The sequence below is a fragment of the Sceloporus undulatus genome, chromosome 4, assembly GCF_019175285.1.
Source record: "Sceloporus undulatus isolate JIND9_A2432 ecotype Alabama chromosome 4, SceUnd_v1.1, whole genome shotgun sequence".
Classification (NCBI taxonomy): domain Eukaryota; kingdom Metazoa; phylum Chordata; class Lepidosauria; order Squamata; family Phrynosomatidae; genus Sceloporus; species Sceloporus undulatus.
Genome location: NC_056525.1, coordinates 119,685,245 through 119,710,014, shown reverse-complemented (window position 1 = coordinate 119,710,014; position 24,770 = coordinate 119,685,245). Strand labels below are relative to the sequence as shown.

The window sequence follows — 24,770 nt, the reverse complement described above, 5'->3', positions numbered from 1 at the left end:
CTCGGTAGTCAAAAATTAGAAATGAGGAGGGTGGGAGAGAGCATCCTTTGAATGCAGGTGGGCTCATGCTCAGTCTCCAGCATTCTTCTTAATTGGGGTAGCAGGGCTGCGAAAAATCAATGTCTGCCTGAGGCTTAAAGCTGCTCCGAGTCAGACCAGACTTGGTGGACCAGTGGTTTGTAAGGCAGCTTTGTGTATTCATTAATTTAAAATATGTGAAAAGCATACATCTTGAATGAGGCCTGCATATTTTTCTCTGTCAGGAAAAGATGACAGATGATGTAAAGAAATGGCTTCTTGCTGCAAGAGCCTAGGGGCCAGTGCTTCAGTGCTGAAGCAACTATAGTCTAACATTAATTTAAAAGCTAACTTAAACTAGCACCACATGTTATATCTTGAAATACTGGTTAATCTGTTTAACAAAATTAAAAGGCAGTCATGGTCAGGGGAAGGATTGCTAGGTGGATTTATCAGTGCTGAAAGGCCCAGTCTGTCTTAATATCATTAATGTCACTTCTTTGGTTGTTGAGCACAGTTCATATTTGAAGTTGTGTTTCTGCTTTAGGGAGCTGCTGGTATAACACTGGGGGATTCATACTCAGAGAAGAGAGAGAGAAGTACTGGATAGTACTTTTTTTACTTCCACAGTATTTGAGAAACCTGTTCTATCAACCCATTAAACATTCTGTAATGATCATGTGCCATTTCTCCTTCTATCCCCATCTTAGTTTTAATTTTGTCATTCTATTAAATTACAATTTTCCCTTTGTAGGGAAGATACTGCAGCCTATTAATAATAATCAGTGTTGATATTTTTGTATCTTAAAAGCCACTCTTCTAATATTTCCTCTTCAAATGATGTGAATTTGTACATGCGTATACCCCACAAGTCTGTGGAAGATTGTTTCTTTTATATGTTTGCTCAAATTTAATATTCTTTTCATGTGGATTTTTATCTCCTCTCTCTCTCTCTCTCTCTCTCTCTCTATCTTATGGTCTGGGCTGAACATTCTGCATCAGGGTTTGCAGAATCTGGTGCCCCTATATTGAACCCCCAGCCCCTGTGTTTAAAGGTTCGGGAATGTAATTTTGATATGATTTCAACCACGTGAGAAATTTTTAGGGATCCATATGAGAAAATGCTTGCCCATCACAAATCTCCTTTGGACCTGATCAAGCAGTAATAGTGTAGCTTGGGTGATGGACAGCCAGCCGCCAGATGGGACCCTTTGTTGACAGATCAGCACTTACTATATCATATCGACCTGGGATGGGGAATTTGTGGCCTTCCAGATTTTGTGCAGTTCCCAATATCTCTCACCTTTGGCCTTACAGGCTAGTGCTGATAAAAACTGGAGTACAACAGTGTCTGAATGGGCACACATTTCCTACCCTTTCACTCGACCTATCTTTTGGGATCTTGGCAGTCTTACTACATTGTGTCCTAGACTTTCTATTCTGTCTGTATTAATGAAAAACAGGATGTACAGAACAAATATATTTGCTAGTTACTGCAAGAGTGGCTGAAATGCTTTTATGGTTTCATGGACAAGTCATGTATGTTTATTAGGTTACAAAGAGGCAAGAAGCAACAGATAGAGAATGGCAGTGGAGCAGAGGACAATGGTGATAGCTCACACTGTAGTAATGCTTCAACTCACAGTAATCAAGAAGCTGGGCCAAGTAACAAACGGACCAAAACATCTGACGATTCTGGTCTAGAGCTGGACAATAACAATACAACAGTTACTATAGACCCAGTATTGGATGGCGCAAGTGAAATAGAACTTGTTTTCAGACCCCATCCTACGCTAATGGAAAATGATGATAGTGCACAGACAAGGTAAGCAGTAGTTCTTATTTTAGAAGCTTCATTCTGCATGGTAGACTGATTCTCTTTGGTGCTGGGGTGCTTTATGATTATTTATTGAAAATAAATAGTTGGGATTGTCATGCTACTGTTTTTCACATATGGCTTGGATTATTTTGATTGTGATGATTGATAAAAGTGTAACTGCCTTATTTCTGGTACAGGATAAGTAATCACATGGATTACCTTTGTTCCTGATGCAGGTACATAAAGACTTCTGGCAATGCCACAGTTGATCACTTGTCCAAGTACCTAGCTGTGAGACTGGCCTTGGAAGAACTCCGGAGCAAAGGAGAATCAAATCAGATGAATCTGGAGACAGCCAGTGAGAAGCAATACACAATTTATATTGCTACAGCAAATGGCCAGTTCACTGTGAGTAGCTGAGCTAAAACATAATTGGGAAGAAATATAGCATGATTCAAAAAGAATGGTGCAAAATATAAAGCTGTTCTTACTTGGTTTGGCACCATTCTTTTTCAATTGCCAGGTACAGCTCAGGAATTCTCCTTTATGTGTAGGCCTACATTTCTGAGCTTCACCTGTTCTCCAGGTCACCAATTTTAGCAGGGCCGGATTATAAATCTCCCTTATTGTGCTGTTCAGATTTGTTGAAGGAAGGTGTTCATTCAAATGTGAAAGAAAGCTAAACTTGAAAACCAGATTCTATTTCTTTATGGAATCCTAGTCTCTATTTTGTATGGGGGAAAAGATCTAACTCTTTCACTTGAGGCAAAGACAAAATGTCCAGTATGCGCCTTCCAAACTCTCAGAAACCACATGGAGATGGTTTCTGCTCACTACAGATGGCCAGAAGTGTCCTCCTGTTCTCTACAATGTTTCATCTCTGCCCATGGTTATATAAACTATGTTGAACAACAACAACAAAGAAAAATTCTGAAAGCTGCATTATTTGTGTGTGCACATATGAAATTTTTTATTGAAGCTGAACACCTAATAGCAGGCTTGCCTTAGTTGAAAAGAAGTGCATGCCATGTGTCTTAGTGTAAGATGCTTTCAGTCTTTTTAAAAAGAAAAATGTCTAATACATCATCACCATCATCACAGTGACTGTCCTGTTTGGCTCCATATTAATGCAGACTGATCTGCCTTCAGACTGGTAGACATAAGTCATTGAGATCTGTGGTCTTGAACTTAAATTGTGGCCCTCCTTTTGCAACAGCAGAAGAGCGATAAGCTTGAAAAACCTAATTGGATACCTTGCTAAAGTCACTTTTTCAGAAAGATGCCATTATAAGTTTCCTACTAGCACAAGGCTGGGGAACATGTTGCTCCAGAGTCCTAATTTCTTTGCCCCAAATGCCCTCTAAGGAACATGCAAGCAATTTTGCTATGTTTTGGCCCAGGAGAGTCCTTTTCTCTAATAGGAAGTAACCTGGAAGTAGTAAAATTGCTTCCCACAACCTCTAGAGGGGATTTAGGTGCAAAGATTTTTTTCTTTTTTGTGCAGGGTAGATGTATTGGTGGATGTGGCCCTCCAGATCCTCATGGGGGCTAATGTGGCCTCTGAACCCCAAGAGTTATCCACCCTTGTAGGAGAGGAACCCCTAAATGTAAAATGTGTTCGGGAGGAGTGCTTGGAAGAATGCTATGCTTTTGGCTGTGATAACTGCTATTTTTCTCATAATTTAATTGCCAAAACACTGATTAAACATGTGCCACTGAGTCACAACATTGTGATATCACCTTCTTTCATGTTTGTTAAGTATATGGACATACCTGGGCTGCATCTGTAATGCTGGTGGTGAGGGGATGGTTTTTATATGATTTTTTAAATATATATCCTGCTTAAGATCAGGCTTTTGAAATCTTTTTCTGGCTGTGGTGAGCAGAGTACCTTGGAGAGACGTATCTGCATTAAAAAATTTGGGCAGAAAACCAAGTTGACAACTTTTGCAGCATCCCTCTCCTCTCAGTTAGATAACCCAAGAATATAAATATTCATGGATTTTTCCAAAGCTTTGGGCTTTGCAGCACAATGCCATTGACACAATGTTTTTAAATATTGTACCTGCCATCTTCAATACTCAGAGATCAAAAGTACGGTATTGCCACTTGTACTTAGCCAAGGTTGGTTTAGGTTCATGTAGAATTGTTTATGATGAAATAAGATTAGCCATATTCATCCAGAGTGCTGTACTGTAGTTATTTCCATAAGTGACTGGCTCCCTCACTGCTGAAGCAGTTTGCTGTGTATTTTACTAGCAAGAATAGCTTTATCAAATGTACTGAAGACTTTTGTGTAGGCATACAGTAAAGTGCCTTCAGTCTATGCACAGCTACTTCTTGCTTTGCTGTTGGGAGTGGAGTTGACATCTGGTTTACATTAGACTATTTATAGGCTGCTGTGACTAACCACTCTTCTTAAGGATGTTTGCAAGACTGTGGTGTGTCAATGTTCCATTCTTTCAGTAGTTATATATTCTGTTCATTTTCAAATCAAGTAGTAATAGCTACTGTATATACTCATGTATAAGTCTAGACATTTTAGTCAAAAATAGATTTAAAAACCCCTTAAGTTGACTTATCCATGGGTCAATGCAACTTAACTCTTATTTAAAAAAAACACCAAACCATCCCTTTCTATGAGTGAAGTGGTGAAAGTGAGAGCTTAGTCCATCATGGGAGAACCTAAAAGAAGCACTGAACCCATCTACTCTTTCCCCTGCAATGCTACTTCTGATCTTTTTGAATGGGTGGGAAAATAGCAGTATGCTTTGGCATCATTTTCCTTTCCTTCACCTGTTAGGTCCTTTGTTATGTGCCCCTAAATCTTACTCTCGACTTACAGGTTCTATCAAAATCTGTAAATTTTGCCCCCCACACCTGCTGTCGACTTATACATGAGGTCAACTTATAGTCGAGTATATGCAGTACTTCATTTGAAACATTGGCAATAATATTGGATGTTTCTATCTTTGGCACTAATTTATACTTTCGCTTTAGGTGCTAAATGGTTCCTTTTCCTTGGAGTTGGTCAGTGAAAAGTACTGGAAAGTGAATAAGCCCATGGAGCTCTACTATGCACCAACAAAGGAGCACAAATAAGCCTGATGGGCTTTAAGCTGGAACTGTAATTGTTTTTATAGTTCTCATTTATTTTAAAGAAGTGACGCACCATCCTCTGCACCATGGACAATTGCTGAGAGACTCTGGTCGATGAATATTCATGTTAATTATTAGACAGTATTTTGTGTGATATTTTAACTTATATATTTTTTCCTTTTGGAGATTGATCTGTACATTCCATTGTTGCTGTCAAATGTGCTTTTTGATTTGGTGGCTCTTGTTCCATGTGCATGATGTTAGAAGCAGCAAAGGTCTTTTTGCAAGCATGCCTTCATGCTGGTGCATTCCACGTTGGCAAACGTACTAGCACCTCAGTGAGTGCTGACAAGCAGAGGTACTTTAGTTTTCAGCAATGTTTGAACACATATGGTTAGAGTCAGTTTCTTAGTTACTGACCACTACTGATGCTGAGGAAAATGCTGATGCTGGAAGCTGGAAGGTTTGTTCATAGCAGTAACTAAACTATGCATTGCAATGAGTCCTTCTGCACTGTAAATATGAAAAACTGATTTCTGTGTAACAGCAGCCAGAGTCCTGTTGGAGACATTACAGAAGGAAGTATTCAACACCTATTACATCATGCTGTCCTCTGCTCCCTCCCTGGTTGGTAGGCAGTTTCTTAACACTGGAATGTACGTCCATTTATTTTGGGTGGGCAAGGGGCCATCGGGTTGCTATTCCACAGCTGGGAAAAGAGAACAGATGTCACTCTCTTATTTTCAGAGTACATTAGAGTACTTGATGGTGATCTGAGAGGATGATAGCAGTTCTTTCCCTGGCTATCGACCTGCAGCTGGATATTGTTTGGGTGCCTCCTGGCCTTGAGGGTGAACTCTTGTACAGGGAAGTGCCCAGTAAGGAGGGAAAACACAAGTGCTGATACATCTTGAAAACAAGTCATCCTTGCTGCCCGCTAGTTATTTGAGCATCATGTAGCTCATTTAAATGAAGGCAAGTCAGTTTCCTTTGAAAATCTGTCATTTTGGATGTGTACCATGTTAGATCAAAAAGGTACCCAAAACATCTCGGTAAAGTATTCCCACTATATCCTTTGCACAGTTAAAACATTAATGAATGGAGAATTTGCCTCAAATTACTCTTAATATTTCTTAGCCATATTAACAATATTTATCACTTACGAGTTTAACGAATACAGTGTTTTTAGCTGATTTTTCGTTTTGACTGACTGTGTTGAAACTCTGCACACAGCCATTGGTGGTTATGTACTTAAATAAGGCAGATTGGATTTGATAAATCAGTTTTACCACTGTAAGCATATCTGCTACCTTTTACATACGGAAGGTAGGGGAGGCTGCCTTTCATCCTACTTTTTATTTCCAGAATTCAGTATATGGATCAGTACCATTTGGTACTGGGAAACACAGCACAAAAGGCAGAAGGCTGGATGATACTGCTCAAAGCTCAGTATTTTTCCCTTTCTCCTTATTAGCATAAAGGATCTAGAAACTATGCACCAATCTGTCATGCTTTTCCTTAAACATTCCATTGTGATATTTTGGATGAAGCATATGGCTTTCTACTTTGTAATTTTTTTAGTCCTGTAGAACAAGGAAAAACTGTAATACTGCCTTCTTGAAAATGTTTTAATATCAGAAAATCCAAATTATGCTTACAGTTTGTGCCATGAATCTCCACAATTATTACAAGTCTGGTGGCGGGAAGGAAAGATGTACCAACACGATTTGGTTTTGTTGAGTACTTTTGGTGTAATGTACAGTTTATATAGCTTGCTAGTGCATGTCCTCTGAATATAATCAGGCTTCTTTTTATGTGAAAATGCTTTTTTATGGGCAAATACCAATTGCAGCAGAACATGATCTGCATTGTGATTTACTGACAATAACATTTAGCGCTGTTATCGGATAAAAATGTCTGCAAAATTTTGAAAGCTTATCTACCTAGAGGGTGTAGTTCCCAACTTAGTGTGGGATAATGTGAATTTTTACTTCCATGTTTTAGTAACTTCACTAAATATTTATATTTGCTTTACTACATAAAGTAGCTGTTTCAACCAAGTAATTGCAGTGAGTTTTTAGTAATATGACTGATTACAGATTTAAGAACAAGTTACAGGTACATTTTATATTTCCTTGTTGCTGTTCAGACAAGAACATTTTGTAATGGCGGTGATCCTCAACTCCTTGCACTCCTCACCGTTAGCTACACTGACTATTGGGATATGCAGTCCAACAACATCTGGAAGGCTCACGATTTCCAGCTCTGAACTGGAAAAGTGTCATTTTGCAATTATATTGTGTTGATCTCCCTTGGGTAATTATCATTGCACTCTTATTGCCATCACTTTAATGTGTAAGTAGTCTGGGAAGCTCCTTTCCCACTCCCAGTTGCCTTCTAGTGACTTCCATTAGCCATGAAAGTTAAAAATTCCATATCTCTGCAATAGCCTATGGACACAGATTTCTGCACATTCATGTAAACAGTAGGAGGCTCCAGTAGGTCTTAGAAGGGGCAAGGTCTTACCTTCCTAATATTTGACAAACACTGATAGGGTACTTGAAATTAATGTTGTCCTTAAAATTCACTCTTCCAAACTGAAATGGTCACTGCTTCTCCCTGATTTAAAAAAGGAACCTAGAGGATCTGCATACTATGTTCTACTACTAATACTGAGTGTATGTACAATTAATCTGTCTTTAGATGCTGCACAGCTGGTTCCCTCAATTAGTCTTTGCCTTCTACTGCCTATTCAAGTGGCAGTGAAAGCAGTGGAAACAGGTGACCTTGGTGCCATATACCTGTGCTCATATCATTCAGAAACACCCTCATTTGCTGATACTACTATGATAAAAGAGCAACGTCTATTGCTGAAAAGAACTGGAGCGTTAAATATAAAAATGGAAAGTCCAGGTTTCAGTGTTCACACTAACTACAACTGCCCTTTTAAGAATATAACATACATTTAGGCTTGAATTCGTATCTGCATACTAAATTTAAGATTCTGAAAGTTCTAAAGTAGAGGTTTTGACCACATCTTAATTGCAGTAAATCTAGTATTGGCAAAAGAGAACACTACAGCGGGGATGTGTGTATATGCGCGCACACACCGTGCTCAACTTCCCATGGTTTTATTTTCTGAAGCAGTATTCTACCATCTGAATAATAGCTCCTAAAGGGAAGAAATTCAACTTGGTTGAAAAATTTATTAACTTAAAATGCAAGCATCAAAAGAACAATGTGAAAGCACATCGCTGTTCTTCAATGTTTTTCTTTTCTAACAGTGTTCTTAAGTATTCAAAATAGTTGAGCATTCACATGTAAAGTTCAAAGATAGAATAACAGTCAAAACTCTCAAAACAAATTTTGCCCTAAAGAGGATTATATGCTTTCCTCTGCAAAGTCACCTTCTGCTACTGGCTGGGAATCCTCAGAAGACTGTAGAGGGCCTTCGGTTTGCCCTCCTGTGTATGTAGGAGTACTGTACTTCACTAGGATAGATTTAAACTGTGTCAGGGGGGCATTGGTACGCACACCCATTGGGTCAAAATGAGTTCGACTTACACGGTAGCCAGCTTGAGAGAGATAATTCAAGAACTTATTTAACCTGGGGAGAAAATTAAAAAACAAAATAAATACATTTTCTACCATTCTACCAGCCAACCATAATTATGCGTTATAATATGACTTCTTACTTTGGCATGTTCATTCCTTTAATGCTGTGTCTGTGGATATTATAATAAAAGGCAGGATGTTCAGCATTACTCTCTATTTTCTGGCGCTTTGCTCCATTCTGGCTAACTTCACTATCTTTTCTTTTCCCTATAACAAGAAAATGTTAATGTTCAGATTAGTTTCAGTTGCTTAGTTCTGAAGAAGAAATTTGCTGAAACAGAGTGAACTGCTCCTTTTTTGCAGAATCTTTTTTACTATGCTATTTCTGCCTCTGGTACTAAATTTTCTTGTGAAAGAAGTAATTTCCAGGCACACATCTCCTTTGTCAATTGAGGTATACTTATATTTTCTTTTGCTTTACCTGTCTTATTCTGATTCACTCAGTGTTCAGAACTGGAGCTAGAGTCATATAATTCAGCTGGTACAATTAAATGACCCTTCCATAGTCTGGAGGGCAACAGGGGACAAAGCAGTATTGGATGTCTTGTTTTTAGCTTCCGGGCACAGTATAAGGTGTTGGTCATTACCTATAAAGCCCTACATGGCTTGAGTCCAGCTTACCTGAGGGAATGCCTCCTCCCATACAATCCTTCCTGTACTCTCAGGTCCTCTGGGAAGAATCTCTTGCAGTCTAAGAAAACCAGACTGGTAACAACTTCCCAGAGGACATTTTCTGTTGCTGCTCCAAAAATCTGGAATGACCTGCCGGAGGAGATACGCCATATAACATCTTTGGAGGCCTTTAAGAAGGCAATAAAAATGGATCTCTTCCGGCAGGTCTTCCCGAAGTGACCTCCTCAGAATGTTCACTCTGCAATGGCATAGCTGTTCCCACTGGACTGTGATCACGATTGATTTTATTGGGAGCATTTTATTGGGAATTGCTGTTTTAACTATTTTAGGGTGGGAGGGAGTTTTAGGATGTTTTGCTATATTTTTGCTTGAGGGTTGTTGTGTAGCATTTTTATCGTTCTCATGTTAAATGTTATTGTAATGTTTTTTTCAATCTGTGAGCTACCTTGGGTCCCTTTGAGGAGAAAGGCAGCATATAAATGAAATAATAATAAATCATAAAGTCTCCTTCTTCCATATAGAAGATTGGATTTTCACAGTAAGTACCTAATGTACAATTTTGTTTTAGATGCTGCACTAGATTGATAGCTACATACCATGTACAACGAAGTAATCAGCTGCAGCATCTGGTGTCTTAATAATCACACCACACTCTTCTAAAATACAAGGAAATCAGAATTACATTTAGGAAAACAGGCATCTTTGAAAGAAAGGGAAAAATCTAACTTTAGCAAATTACATTCACAATTACAGTTTAACTCATGTTGTTAGATTCTCACCATAACACTGTTGCCCTTTTAGTATTATGGAATAAGATACATAGAGAGATCCTAGGCTTTAGGAGGGATACATATTTGCTGACAGCAAAGTTAATTGCAATACACTATTTTTGTTAATGTACATGCTCAAAATTCTGTAGCAGAGACTCCTACCATGTGGAGCAAGGAATTCCAAAGGCAAAAGCTGGATTCAGAAAAAGAAGAGGCACTAGGGATCATATAGCATACTTATGTTGGTTAATGGAACATACCAGAGAATTCCAGAAGAAAATAAGTATGTGCTTTATAGATTACAGTAAAGACTTTGACTGCATAGTTCACAAAAAGTTATAGAATGCTCTCAAAGAAATGGGAGTGCCTCTGCACTTGATTATCCTGATAAGAAACCTATACACGAACAAAAGGCTACTGTTAAAACAGAATATAGAGAAACTGGTTCTCAATTAGCAAAGGGATCAGGCAAGGTTGCATTCTGTCACTTTACTCATTCAACTTGTATGCAGAAAACATATGCAGAGCAGCGTTAGACTCAGAGGAAGGTGGGGGTCAAGATAGAATCATCAGAGGAAGGAATGTCAGCAATCTAAGATATGCAGATGATATTATAGTACTAGCAGAAAACAGACATGGAAAAATTACTACAGTCAGAGAAAGTGCTAAGGTAGGCTTAATGCTGAACATTAAGAAAACAAAAATGATGACATTGGAAAGTTTAAATACATTGATAACGCCTTGGATAAATCATCGATCAGATTGAAGATTGCAATCGAAAAATCAGAAGAAGATTGGGACCAGGAAAGGCAGGCATGAAGGAACTAGATAAGATCTTAAAATGCAAAGACATAAAACTTAATACTAACGTTAGGATAGTCCAAGACATCGTATCCCCCATCATCATGTATGGATATGAGAGCTCGACATGAAGAAGGCTGACAGAAGGAGAATCAACTCATTTGAGATGTGTTGGACAAGAGTGCTGAGAAGATATAGACAGCCAAAAAGGCAAATGAGTGTCCTAGAACAAACCAAGCCTGAACACTCCCTGGAAGCCAAGATTACCAAATTGGGTGTTTTGGAGGCATCTCATTCACAGGGTTGCCTCTTCTCTAATCAAGTACAACAAATGTATATAAAGCATTTTCCACATCCTATTTTTCTATTGCTTTCCATCTTAGCATTATGGTCTTTTCTAATGAATCGTCTCTTCCCATGATATGGCTAAAGTATGAGAAATTCAATTTGGTCATCTTGCCTTCTAGGGAGAGTTCTGGCTTCATCTGTTTTAGAACCCATGTGTTTGTTTTTTGGGCTGTCCATTGTATCATTAGCTCTCTTCCCCATCACATCTCAAATGGATTGATTTCCCTTCTCTTAGTTATCTTCATTGCCCAGTTCTCGCATCCATATATGGTGATGGAAAATATGATGGCTTTTAATGCTGTTATAACTTTGGTATTCAGTTTGTTTCTGCACTTTTAATACCTTGGCTAGTTCTTTCATAGCTTTCTTTCCCAATCTGAGTCTTCTTATTTTTTTACTTCAATCCCTGTTATCAATTACTGATCCAAGGTATGGGAAATCTTTCAATTTCCTTGACATCTATATTTAATTCCTGCATCCCTTCTATGGTGATTATTTTTTCTTAATGTTCAACAGCAAGCCTGCCTTGGCACTTTCCTCTTGTGACTTGCTTTAGTGACTTGCTTTAGTAACTGTTTCAAGTCTTTTGATATTTTCTACTAGTATTATAGTGCCATCTGCATGTCTTAAGATTGTTGATATTCCTCCAATATCCACTTCTCCTTCCTCTATCTAAACCTGCTCTGTTGAACAGATATAGTGTGATAGAATGCAGCATTTTCTAAACCCCCTTTCCAATTGGGAAACTATTCTGTATCTCCATATTCTGTTCTGATGCTAAGCTTTCTGTCCTGACTACATGTTATGCATCAGGACAACTAAATGCAATAGTACACTCATTTCTTTAAGATCACTCCATAGTTTTCCATGATCAATACAGTCAAACGCTTTTCTGTAAGCTATAAAGCACATGCTGATTTTCTTCTGGAAATCCCTGGTGCACTCCATTATTTATAACATGTTTGCAATGTGATCCCTAATGCTTCTTGCTTTTCTGAATCCAGCTTGCTGATATGCAATTACTTGCTCTACATATCACAGCAGCCTCGGTTGCAAAATTTTAAGCATGAGTTTGCCATTAGCTGCCCCTTAAGTGACAGGGAAATTATGAGTTTTAAAGGCTGAGCCTGGCAAGCAATTATATGGAAACAATAATACCCTAATGTGTTAAGAAATTTGCAAATTAAAGCTGTCTTGAGAAGATTAAGAGTGTAAAGAACCACTCCAACATTTAACAATCATGACAGTCTTTCTGATTAACAAGAGTATTCTGTAATACATAGATTAGTGAGTAATCTCTTTTGAGTGGGCAATTTCCTGGAACATACTAAGGGATGCACATCCAACACACTTGTGTAACTTGGGAAGCAAAGAATATGAATTGCACCATTCTTTTAAAATTTTTGCCACAATGACAGTTTTGGAATTCAGGATGGTAACCCCCATGAAGGTTGGAAAAATGAGAGAAGGACACTATGTGGTCTACAGGCTTCGTGTCACTTGTTGCTACTCTATCTCTGCTACTTGAAATTCTGTTGCTTTCTTTTAACTGACAAGGTTTTGTAAAAGTTGACATCTCACCTTGTTTGTTCTGGTTGCTGGGGCCATGGATCAAAAACTGCTTCAGAACTGTACACTCTGCTTCACAGATGAAAGTTTTTAGAAGTGGCTGGATGTCTTCTAGACCATACTGAACTGCTTCAAATAACATTCTTCTGAGAAAACCAGTGTTGAAGAGGGAACCTGACCTGCAATGTAAACAGAGTTACAGTATCTAAGTAAATTTATTTTAAAACCAAAGGCTGTGTTACATTACAATAGGGGATGAGGGAGCAATGCTCATGTAAATTGGCTGTGCTTTGAAGGTATTTCAAGGGTGTGTTCTAGTCCCACGCACTACAGTCTTATACTGCTGTTATTCCGTGTTTACTGCTGCTTCCTGTTGCATTCTGAGGTCTGTATATCAGTGAGGCCTAAGAGCTCTCTGGATGAGAATTTTAAATGCCCCTCCCTCAACTGCAAATCCCAGAATACAACAGGAGGCAGCCAGAGCAGTAGACGTGGAATAGTGGAGCTATAAGAGTGTAGTGTGGTAATTTAGCCAGACTTCACCATTTAGAAAGAATTTATTTTAAAAAGTAATTAAATGTGTACTTTTTAAAAGTATCAAAAAGGCAATAGGCAAATTTGGACTGTGATTAGTAGGGATGACAGGATGTTTGTTGGTATGTTCTGGTAATGTTGGAATCATAAAAGATAAGGAAGGGTCAGATGAGTATTACTCTAATAGTGGCTGACTGTGTATAACTGTTCTTGCCTTTTGCTTAATTCACATGATGGAGGCACACATCCAAATAAAGCAGTAGCTATTCCTGCCTACCTCTGGCATCATCAGCACTTGATCCTTTTTGTGACAAAAGGGTACTTCTTAGTATAGCAAATCTCCCTAAAGCAAAGAGATAACAATGTGGTTCTCCCAAGCACAGAGCCACTAATATTTTATTGCTCTGGAAGGTGGTTTCACTTTATTTTGAAAATACAGAAAATGGACTGACAGAAATCAGTTCAGTGTACATGACAGTTTGAAAATCATGAAAAACGAGACATACCATAGAGGACCAAGTTCAACTGCTGTCTTGCCTGTCATACGGCTATAGCAGTCACATGGAAGCTGCCGATAAGGATTCTCTGTAACCAATAAGTATATTTTAAAAATGAACATTTATTTTCTAAGCAAATGTCTGAGACATGTGCCTGTCTATACACATAAATTAATCTAAGTCTGACAATGTATGTTACCTGAAAAAGAAACATTGTGGTAACTGCTTTTAACTTGTGACTGTTATTATTCATTCATTCATTCATTCATTCATTCATTCATTCATTTATTTAACATCCTGACTTTCTGTTGGTGTGGGACCCACGGCAGTACACAACATCTTAAAAACAATACTATTTTAAAAGCTATTAATATAAATGTTAAAATACAATTAAACTAATTTAAAAACATGAGTTAAAAACACAAGTTATAACAGCATTAAAAGGCATTTAAAACATGATGAAATAAAAATACCACATCTCCTTCCAATTAACAGCTTTGTCTGCTGCCAACAATGCCTCCTTAAATAAAAATGTCTTCACCTGTCAGCAGAGAGACTTTCTCTAATCTATACAACAGAAATATTCACCACCTATTCTCTTCTGTTAATATGAACATCTATATTAAAATATTTTTATATTTCCCTTAAGTATGTACAAATGAGGCAGAATATATGCGATGAAGGTGCCATTTCAGCAACTGGTATGGGGGCAGAGTGACCAGACGTCAAAACTGCATAGGAGGACAAGGCACCCAAAGTGTAGGACATTACAAAATAAGGGGAAAACACTCTAACATAAATATGTTTTTATATGGTTTATTTACAGCTATATTACATATATTTTATTATGTAAAAAGGCAAAGGTTTTCCCTTGACAAGATTGTCTCGTCGAGACTCACTGTAGGGGGCAGTGCTCATCTCTGTTACTAAGATGAAGAGCCAGCATTGTCGAAGTCAACTCTGCGATCATGTGGCCTGCATGACTGAACAGAACACTATTACCTTCCCACCAAAATGGTACCTATTTATCTACTTGCACTTTTACATGCTTTTGAACTGTTAAGTTGGCAGAAGCTGGGATTAGTAATGAGAGGTCACTCTGTGATATGGCATTTGGGCCTTGAACTGCCAACCTTCTGATCATCAGAATTGGCACTGTAACCACTAAGCCACCAAATCCCCATTATTTGTTATGTACTCTGGCGATGCCCTGGTGGCTCAGTGGTTAAATGCCTGTACTATAGCCACTCACTCACAAACCACAAGGCTGTGAATTCAATACCAGCCAGGGGCTCAGGCTCAACTCAGGCGCAATCTCCTTCCGAGATTGTTAAAATGAATACCCAGCTTGTCGGGGGCAATTGACTTATACATTGTAAACTGCTTAGGGAGTGCTTAAGTGCACTGATAAGTGTTATATAAATGTAGTTGCTTGCTTGCTATCAACTGTATTTTTCTGATGAACTTATCTTCACTGAAATGCTTTACTGGCATCATTCAATATTAAAACCTTGTCTTCCCATCTCTTTCTTTCTCCCTCCCTGGACCTCTACCAGCCACCAAACCCTCCCATTCCTTCCATTCTGAATCCAATGTTAAAAACTTCTCTCCACATCCTCCTTCTCTCTCTCCCAACTTCCCCCAGGCACCAATCACCACTTCCATGGTGCTCGAGGAGGTTTTGGAGGGAAGTGATGTTTGGTGGCTGGGAGAGGTCTGGAGAGGTGGAAAGACAATGGGGAGGGAAGGTTTTAAGATCTGATTCAGAAGGGAGGACACTGGAGCGCAATGGTGTTTGGTAGCTGGGAGAGGTCCAGAGAGGGAGAACGCAGGAAGAAGGTTCTAACATCAGATTCAAAATGGAAGGGACTGGAGGGAAGTGGTGTTTGGAGATACGGGTGAACTGTAGACACATTTCTTGAAGGGGGACAGAAAACATGGTGTTATTTAATGGACTTCTTTCCTTTTCCCCTCTGAGAAACAAACACTCTAAGCTCTGGAAGTAAGTCTTGTCAGCTGCTGCTGCTTCTAGTAAAAAAGAATTTTAGAAGGATCCATCCTATCCCCCTATATGCAGCAAAGATAGGCTGCCAAATAGACATTTGTTCAATGGGAACAGCAAGTGGTGTTAAATCAACAGGTTTCTTAGTCATCCTCAAAATGGAGGACATTTTGGCGGTCCTCCCAAAGGCCCGGACAGAAGGTTAAAATGTAGGACATTTCTGGGGTAAAGGCGGACATCTGATCACCCTGTATGGGGGAGGGTAGTATTTTGCTTGGCCTGAGGTTAGATTGTCAATAAAACACTACCACCAACAATGGACTATCGTTATAAAAATTCTGTCACAGAAATTATGCAGCAAAAAGGCTATATTTTTGAACAGCCATAAGAAAGAAAATGAAAGGACAGTGGTGGTTTTATTGGCATTAATTGTCCCTTCCTGAGCACCATGTGGTGTTACAATGTAATGATTACCTTCTATCATGTTGGTCTCTTTCTTGAATACCCTTTCTTCACACCACTGGCAATGGATTAAGTACCGGATTTTCTTGACCGTATCATCTGCAGGAGAAGGCCCTCTCAACACTCTTACCTGCACTAGGACAAAATGTTCAAGGGCCACTGCAAGCAAAACTTCAATGCCTTTGTTGCATCGAGCGGCAGCTCTGAAAAAAGACACATGTGACATTACATGAATTGTAGTATCTTGCGTGTATTTGTACTATAATGCAACATGGTAAGTACCATATTGTCAGTGCTATGTGACAGGTGTGAAATGTCTGATGAAGAATTAATTTGCACAGTCCTGGTGACTGCTTGAGGAATTAAGAAAAACGAGGTGCTGTTAGAATGATGTGGTAACGTGTGGATGAGAGTTTTTGACAGGAACCAGGCTTTTAAGAAGACGGCTACACAAATGGCAGCTGAATTCTGTAGAGAATATGTGGATTTTGTGGGAAGACGCTGTGTGAGGGAAGACTGAGTTTCTATGATTAGGACTTAGACTGCAAGTATAATGAATAACTAGATCCACGTGTATGCAAAGGGATCTTGTAACATCTTTGAACTTAACTATGAAAAGAAGTTGTAGCATAAACTTTTGTAGGCTTGTTCTACGAAAGCTTATACTAGAACTTTCACACAGTTTAAAATGTGCTACAAGATCCCTTTCCATACTGATATTCCAGACTAACACAGCTACAGTATGTTTCTGAATTCTCTGTGTGTCAGTGTGCTGGAGGGTGGTAATGCCATTAAATTGTATTCAGTAGAATTATATTTGTTATCAACCATACTGCCTTGTCAATTTTTCCAGAGTGGTAATGAAACAGCCAAAGAAACAGTCCATACAGAGAATAGTAAAGATACTGTGGCACCAGCACCCTGGGAAGAATGTGGGAAGGTGTTTTGTGTGTGGCAAATTAATGCCTAATGTGGTTATTCAAAGCTGGACTGCAAGAATACATTACTACTACTGCTGTTACTCCTACTCCCACCAGAATTTAGCAAAAGCTAACCCCTTCGACACATCCCATTTCATGCACAAGTTTCACTCCAGCTGAAAAGTGCTATAAAGTCTTGCAATTCCGGTGCACTAACTTCAGCAGCTTCCTTTCATACCTTTCTCTTTATTAATTAAAAAAAAATCTTAACACATTTTATCATACTTTAATACTATCTCCATATCACCAAATTAGAAGGTGAGTATTAGTGATATAAATGAAACCAAAATGTTAAATCATTATTCACTGCTTTTAGGTTTCATTCAGTGTTCTGTCAATGATATTCTGCATGTGCAAGAAAGCGTCCCTTTCTTTCCACCCTCCTGCAGCACCATGTCTTCCCATGTGCTCAAAATCCTTCCCCACAATCTGACAAAACAGATTTGGAAAGACGTGCTGGGGGATGAATAGTGAGAGATGGAAACTCCTCCTGCTGATTCTGCTGACTAAAGCTTTATGTCAGAGAGTAACACTGATTGGATTTCACTCATGGTACCTTTTTGGAATTATAGTTCTAAGCACAATGTGCACTGATGATATCTGCTTCCAAATAACAGATTTCCACTCTATTTCAAACAAGAAGCCATTCCTATTACCAGATTTAGTTACTGTATATCAAATCATGAAATATGCTATCTTCCCTATGTAACTTTGTGGAATATATGATCTTTACTTACCAAATCTGTATTTTAACAATCAGAAGTTAGCTGCTCTGATTTTTTGGGGGGAAAAAGCCCATCCAGACTACTTTAATAATATATGTTCAAAAGTATGAATTCCTCCCAACCTTTTGCATTGCTTCATTGCAGGCTTATATCAGCTGCTAGATGCAAGCCACAGGCCATGCATGGTGCTCACCAGAAGCTAAGAGGATTTCTGTGACAAAGACCCACCACCCCTTTAGAGCATCTGCCTAGAGAACTGCAACCAAACCTGGCCTGAGTGGCTGGGAAGAAAAAGCTTCCACCCTATCACAGTGGGAGTGTGTGAGAGGGATAAAGAATTTTAAGAAGAGAGAAAAAGAATGATCAGTATAAAGAAGGACAGGAGGTAGCAAGAGAGGGACCTCACGGAGAGGTTTAAGTGAGGTGCAAGCCAGCACTTTCAGAAGGAAGAGGTTGGAGTTCTGATGTGTTCTGATGTGATAAAAGACTCAGAGGAAGTAGTATCTGAAAGGGAACTATTTGTTATGTAACCAACTAGTGAGCTGACACCTGATGTAAATAAAGGGTTGAGTTGGCACTTGATTTAAGAAATCTTATACCTGTTAACTACAATAATAAAAGTTACAGTTTTCATATAATCACTACGGCTATCTGTGTAGTATGTTATTCAAAAACATGCTACCAACTACGTCAACCTACCTGGACACTCAAATAAGCACTGGGATTCTTAGACTTCTGGCACAAAGGGAGTCTGATGAGGGTAGGTAGGAGATAATACTGAGGAAAGGAGAGGAGCAAGGGTATATATATATAGGTGAAACTGAGAGCCAGTCTAAGGAGGTATAAAAGACTCCCAACCCTTCACAACTTTCCATTTTTGCTGCTTGTTTGGGGGACTGCAACAAGAGCAAGCACAGTGAGCATCTAAAAGGCCATAATATATTGCTGATAGTCTTTGCTCAGCTTGGTGGGTCACACATCTTGAAAGCCCACTTTGAATTATGACTCTTTTCCATCTTCTAGATCTATGTTCTGAAAACTGCAGGAAAACAAGATGTAGAAAAGCAACTTCCCACAGCACCTACTAGGAATTTCAAATTAGTGACCAAGGAAAAGTATTGCAAAACTCTCCTAATGGAAATGAAGACAAACACCATTCAGAAACGCTGAGTGTACCTTGCCACAGCAGCAACTACCATTCTAGCAGCCAGCTCCTTGTAGTACTCAGTCCTGACAATGTTGCACCCATAGTGCCGCTGAGCCACATGGTGGGCCTTCGAATAGAGAGAACTGATATCTGTTGATGTCACTGACACAATGCCAAGGTTTCTTACATTTCTGAAAGCTGCATCTAGATAGTTCACAGATGACCCAAATGGGTCCAGATGGCTGTAGAGAGAGATAGGAGACAGAATGTAAAAATATGTTAAGGATTAATGAAGAAAAAAGATACATGACATAAGAAAGAGGTTCAAGCAAGAATAATTTCCAACAAAGTATGTTCATGATTACAGTCTTCACTGCTATATTTTTTAATATTTCTGATAATAAAAAAGTGCTGCCCATACTTTGAAAACACAGAGTATTGGGCATATTGACTGCCTTTCATTCAGCAGCATTCCAGTCAAGTTTCATAAAACATGCAGGTTCAGTCAAAGCAATAAATATAGAAAAAAATACCGGGGGGGGGGGGTCTAATGAACAAGTTTTATTTGAGAAAGGGCATTTTCCATTGATACAGAAAATTTTGTAAGATTTGGGACCTCACCAGATACCATATTCTGTGGGAGGAGAATGGGACAGATAAAACTGGTAGGTGGAAGGGTTCTGTGGGAGGAGAAAGGGACAGATAAAACTGATAAGTGGAAGGTTCTGTTCTCACACAATGTTCGTCCCTTCTCTCATCCTTCTCATATACTGAGCTAAAAGCTTCCATTTTAGAAGCTCTATAGCTGAGCTAGGTAGGGTCAGGCTAGCATGGGGCAGGGGGGATTGAGAAGTTGTACTTACTGTGAGGGGTCATTCTGGGATGGCTGTAGCCATGAGGCATGAATCCACGTTCTTTTTCAGTTATTTTCCATTGGACCCAACTCCCCTTCTCCTCAGTTTCTGTATCTAGCCTTGTTGATTGTGTGTGAGTATATATCTGTGGGGGTTTTCCCCCTGTTCCTTTCCAAAAATGCAAATCTAGTAAGGGAGGGTGTGCATTGTTCCTCCCTGCCATCCCAGAATGACCTTCACGGTAAGTACAACTTCTCATTCTCAGGATGGTAGGAGAGACCAATCCACTGTAGTTGGGATGCACCCTATTATTATTATTAAACTTTATTTATATAGCACTGTAGATTTACACCCAAGCCTTTCTAACCTAGGGTGGGCTAATTTAATTGTGCACTACTGCTTGCAGCACTGTCCTCCCAAATGCTGCCGGAGCTAACTTATACTTATCCGTCTTGTAGTGTTTAATTAATGTATTAGGCTCGGCCCAACCAGCTCTGTCACATATGTCCTGCAGTGATGATGATACTGGATAGGCCGTACTGGTCGCCATGGGCCTTGTAGAAAGAGCCCACACATTTTTTTTTTTTGGTCTATCCTTGCCTTCCAAATCATAGCATTGTAAAATGCAAGCTTTAACCATTTTGCTATTACATTTCTGGATGCACTGGCCTAATGTTCTTGGGTTGAAAAACACAAAAGTGCCTCGGTTTTCCTAACTGACTCCGTTCTCTCTACATAGGTTTCCCCATGTGTTTGACATCCTATGTGTGCCATCACTTTTCTTCAAGATGAACAGGCTCAGGACAGAAAGTGAGTAAGTATATTTTATCATTATATCCCTTTTTCATAATATACTTTGGCAAAAATGTTGCATCTAAGGTGAGTACTAATCTATTTTCCTCAAGCTGGCACAGGTTAGGGTTTATTGACAAAGATGATAGTTGTATCATTGGCCTCTATGTCCTCTATATTGTATTTGCCTTGCAAGTCCTCTTCCACTTCAAAAGGAGCTGTATGTTCCAAACATATTTCTGAGCGGTCTCCTATCCATTCTCTTCTTTTGCATAGTTGGCATGACTTTTTTAAATGTTTGCTTTCTATTAGAACTCTATCCAAAGCTTTGTCACCGAATAGCAAACTCTCTGTAAAAGGCACATATGGCAAGTTATTTCATGATATCTGATCTGCTTCTCAATTTTTGAGGCATAGGGATAGTATTGCAATTGTCATCGCATAACACTGCAAGCACCAAATGTTGTTGAATCATGTCCTGCATCTGTTATGTACAGAAGAACTTTGCTTACTCTATAAAGTGCTATATGCAATGCTGTAATAGATAAATCATCAGCACTCTGAATTTCTTGCACCCACATCACTGCTGCTGAAGCGAACATGGATGACACTAGTGATCTGATAGTTGATGTTGTGGTTTCATGTGCTTTCCTTAGTGTTGAATCTGCTCATATCGCATCTAAGGACTTTACCACACAGGGGCCCAATGCCGGCCTCAGAATGGAATGGGAGGGTATGGAATGAGTGGGGGATGGATTTTACCACACACAAGGAAGTCCCTCACTCATTCCGTTCCCCTCTCTTCCGTGCCCATTCCATTCCAGAGGGGATGATTTTTGAGAACTGACTTAATACTATTGGACTAGTCTTCGAAGTCTCTTAAGTTTTGCTTACTCCCTGCTAGAATTCTTGCTTTGACCTTCTGCTTCCTGCTTGCTGCCAGCTAAAGTAAACAGAACATTTTCCTTTATCCAATCCATTCCTAACCTGTTCCCTATTAATAATCTTAATGCAAACTAAATCTCCTAGAGAAGGTTTCCTGTGTCTGGTCTGCAGGGCAGATAAATAAAAACTGAGGAGAAGGGCAACTGGGTCCAATAGAAAATAACTGAAAAAGAATGTGGACTCTTGCCTTGTGGTTGGTGCATGGGGTATAACCCAGCTGCAGTGGATTGATCTCCCTACCATGCCGAGAATGATCTGAGACAAGTGTCACTTACATAAAATCAAATGCTCTCAAATGCATGATGACATTGGCATCCATTTTTGTAACCTCAATGACAGGCAAGTTTTCTTCTCCTTCTTCCACTGCTTCATCAGAGTCGTCCTCTTCCCTGAAGTTCATTACCACTTTCATCTTATTCAGATGACAGTTCTCTCTTATCATTATAACTGAATTTTCATTGTAGTCATTAATTGTGACCTTCACAGAATTTCCCAGATGCTTTGCCCACTGCAGTCCCATTATACCTGGAGGGCAAACAGTATCTATAGTCAGATGCAGGCAACAGTAAAAGCTTATTCCACTGGAGCTTGTTTCATAGAATCAAGACAATGTCCTCTATGGACACAAAGCGAATTGAAAGAAATCCTATCTGAGAAATATTCAGTTACCTGCCCTCACTAAAGTTATCAAATCAGCATGGTTTTAACAGATTTGCTCCCAATACACGTATATTTGTAAGATTCACTTCCTGTTATCTTGAAAAGACAGAGCAAATTAACAATGCAATTCTAAGCACGCTCACTCAGAAATAAATCATAAGTGATACCAGTGATTTTCCCCCTTGCAAATATTGTAATAGTGTAAATGGCTTGAGGTTTATATTTAAAAATGACATGTGGTTAATAAACATCTTAATAAAGAAATAATGTAATTAGAATTGCAGCTTAAGTGTGCAGTTTCTCTTTTACGAACTACATAAAGTGAATCAAAGCACAGAATAACAGATTACCTGTGGCTCCAAATGCATCTAAACATTCTAAAGGTTTTCGTTCTTCAGCTAGAACAGCAAGGGCACAGACTGTGAGCTGCCTAAAAGGAGGGGGAAAAGTGTGCCTTAATAATAAATGTACACTATTTTACTTTTTATTTTTCCTCTACCCAGTTTAAGGAAAATTTCTGAATGAACTGCAAAACAATTAATTTTTCAGTTTTTTTCTGTAATTTTTATTAAGCCAGAAATTGAAAGGTTTCAGAGCAGGACTTAAAAGTACTGTATACTAAAAATTGGTGTGGTGCACCTCTGGGAGATTGAGGCTTAAATTCTGACTCAGTCATGGAACCCACTGGGTGGCTTGGGCAAGTCACGCTTTCTCAGTCTTACAAGAACCCCCTCTCCAACAAATCTTGCCAATAAAACTATAAGAGGGTCACCATAAGTTGGAATCAACTTGAAGACACATAATAACAACAAATTATGAAATTATGGCATACAGCAACACTTTTACATTTGCCAGTAAGTCCATGCTTGTGGTATGTCCAGTGGATTCTGCTTATTATCTTCACCCAAATCCCACTTCAGCAGTGGCCTCACAAACTGGTTTTAGCCTTTCTCTAATCCTCTATACCTCACCTATACAATAGAAATATCCACAATCTATTCTCTTCTGTTAATATGATAATCTATATTTAAATATTTTTAAATTCCCTTTCCATACAGAAATAAATTCTACAAACTCTTACCTGTTATATTTCATTTTGGGATTAAAATAAGAATCTGTTTTCTGTGGCGTAGTATAGTTAGGAAGAACTCGCACATCTGTATCTGCCTCTTTCACTATTTCACATGTAGATTTAGAACCAGGGGCTAAAAATAATTTTCAGAATGAAAGAGCCTTAGAGAGATTATATCCCAGTTGAAATGATCACAAGAAACTTCATAAACAGTGGATCAGACCTTGAGTTATTTCCTTGTTTTAAATTACATTAAACTACAGTTCCCTGATTTGGATATACTGGCTTTGTACGTATAATTATGAAGTTGTGCCTCTGAACAGGGGCTAAAAAGAAGTACTTGACTTGGTCATTGCTTCATGTGAGAACCAAGATATTTACATTCACAGCACATAATATAATGACCATCACCATTACCATAATTTATTCTCAGAACAAGTGTAAACTTTATTCTATTTTAAGGCAAAAAAATTGCCATGGTTAGATTACAGGAATTTGAAATCTGCATTTGGATTCAATCACATTTCTTGAAGCAACTCCTTCCTTATCGGTAAGAAAAGGTCAGGGGATCTAATCATATGGCAAAAGATACAACTGAGCTTTTGAAGACATCCTAGATATTATTGACTAGGCAATGTATCCAGGTTTCACAAGAAAAAAAATAGGATCATTATTTAGGGACATATAGTTTGTTTGCAAGGCTGGAATTGCTATAAATTATGATCCTTGTATAGTTATTTTTATCCATGAAAGTTAAAACTAAAGCTTTAATTAAAGTTTTTATAAGCTTTGTTTTACATGTCAGGGTTCTGTCTTTGCATTTTACTGTACTTAACATATTAAAACAACTAATGGTACCACTCATTTTATTATGGTTCATTTTCAGTAGGACAAATAAACTATTTAAACAAATGAAGTAATAAAGAGGGAGCTACAAAAATTCTGTAAATAGTACTAGAGATTATGGAAAATTAAAGTCCTTGAGGTTTTAAGTTCTTGCAGCTAGACCAAAATATAAATGCATGCATACAGAGTTCTGTTCTAATTTTATCACCTTTCCACCAATATAATTCCACCTATGTTTAAATAATTATTGTATAAATGATTTTAAAACTGTGCCCTGTTTTTTTAAATGTTTGCAAACTGTCTTGAATCTTGTTCTGGAAGGGAGGCCATGAAATAAATAAATAAGTAAATATCCAAGGACCAAATAAAAGATCTTACTGTGGAAACAACAGGGATGTCTCAATATTTACCTGGCATAAACCTTGATTCAGTTTCTCCTTTATTGACATGGCGTTTAATGTGTCCTATCATATCAGTCCTTCGGGTAATTGTTGCTGAACAGATTATACAGTGATAATGGGATCCCATCTTTATGGATATCTACAACACATATTGCGTGCAGATATAATGTTAATCAAAGAA

The 24,770-nt window shown here is 38.6% G+C and overlaps 2 protein-coding genes across 2 annotated transcripts in view; one reads left to right on the top strand and one right to left on the bottom strand.

Moving 5' to 3' along the window:
* RNF2 (ring finger protein 2) overlaps positions 1-8,697 on the top strand; it is a 28,411-nt gene extending 19,714 nt beyond the window's left edge. Inside the window, exons 5-7 of the mRNA XM_042463571.1 lie at positions 1,571-1,843; positions 2,074-2,245; positions 4,838-8,697. Coding sequence (XP_042319505.1) covers positions 1,571-1,843; positions 2,074-2,245; positions 4,838-4,939 — 547 coding nt within the window. The 3' untranslated portion in view covers positions 4,940-8,697. The remainder of the gene's footprint in view (positions 1-1,570; positions 1,844-2,073; positions 2,246-4,837) is intronic.
* Positions 8,123-24,770, bottom strand: part of TRMT1L (tRNA methyltransferase 1 like) — a 25,738-nt gene continuing 9,090 nt past the window's right edge. The window contains exons 3-13 of the mRNA XM_042464345.1: positions 24,599-24,728; positions 23,352-23,475; positions 22,621-22,700; positions 21,886-22,135; positions 19,049-19,261; positions 16,180-16,370; positions 13,713-13,791; positions 12,685-12,851; positions 9,781-9,840; positions 8,632-8,758; positions 8,123-8,543 (exon numbers count right to left, since the gene is read on the bottom strand). Of these exons, the coding sequence (XP_042320279.1) occupies positions 8,318-8,543; positions 8,632-8,758; positions 9,781-9,840; positions 12,685-12,851; positions 13,713-13,791; positions 16,180-16,370; positions 19,049-19,261; positions 21,886-22,135; positions 22,621-22,700; positions 23,352-23,475; positions 24,599-24,728 (1,647 nt within the window). The 3' untranslated portion in view covers positions 8,123-8,317. The remainder of the gene's footprint in view (positions 8,544-8,631; positions 8,759-9,780; positions 9,841-12,684; positions 12,852-13,712; positions 13,792-16,179; positions 16,371-19,048; positions 19,262-21,885; positions 22,136-22,620; positions 22,701-23,351; positions 23,476-24,598; positions 24,729-24,770) is intronic.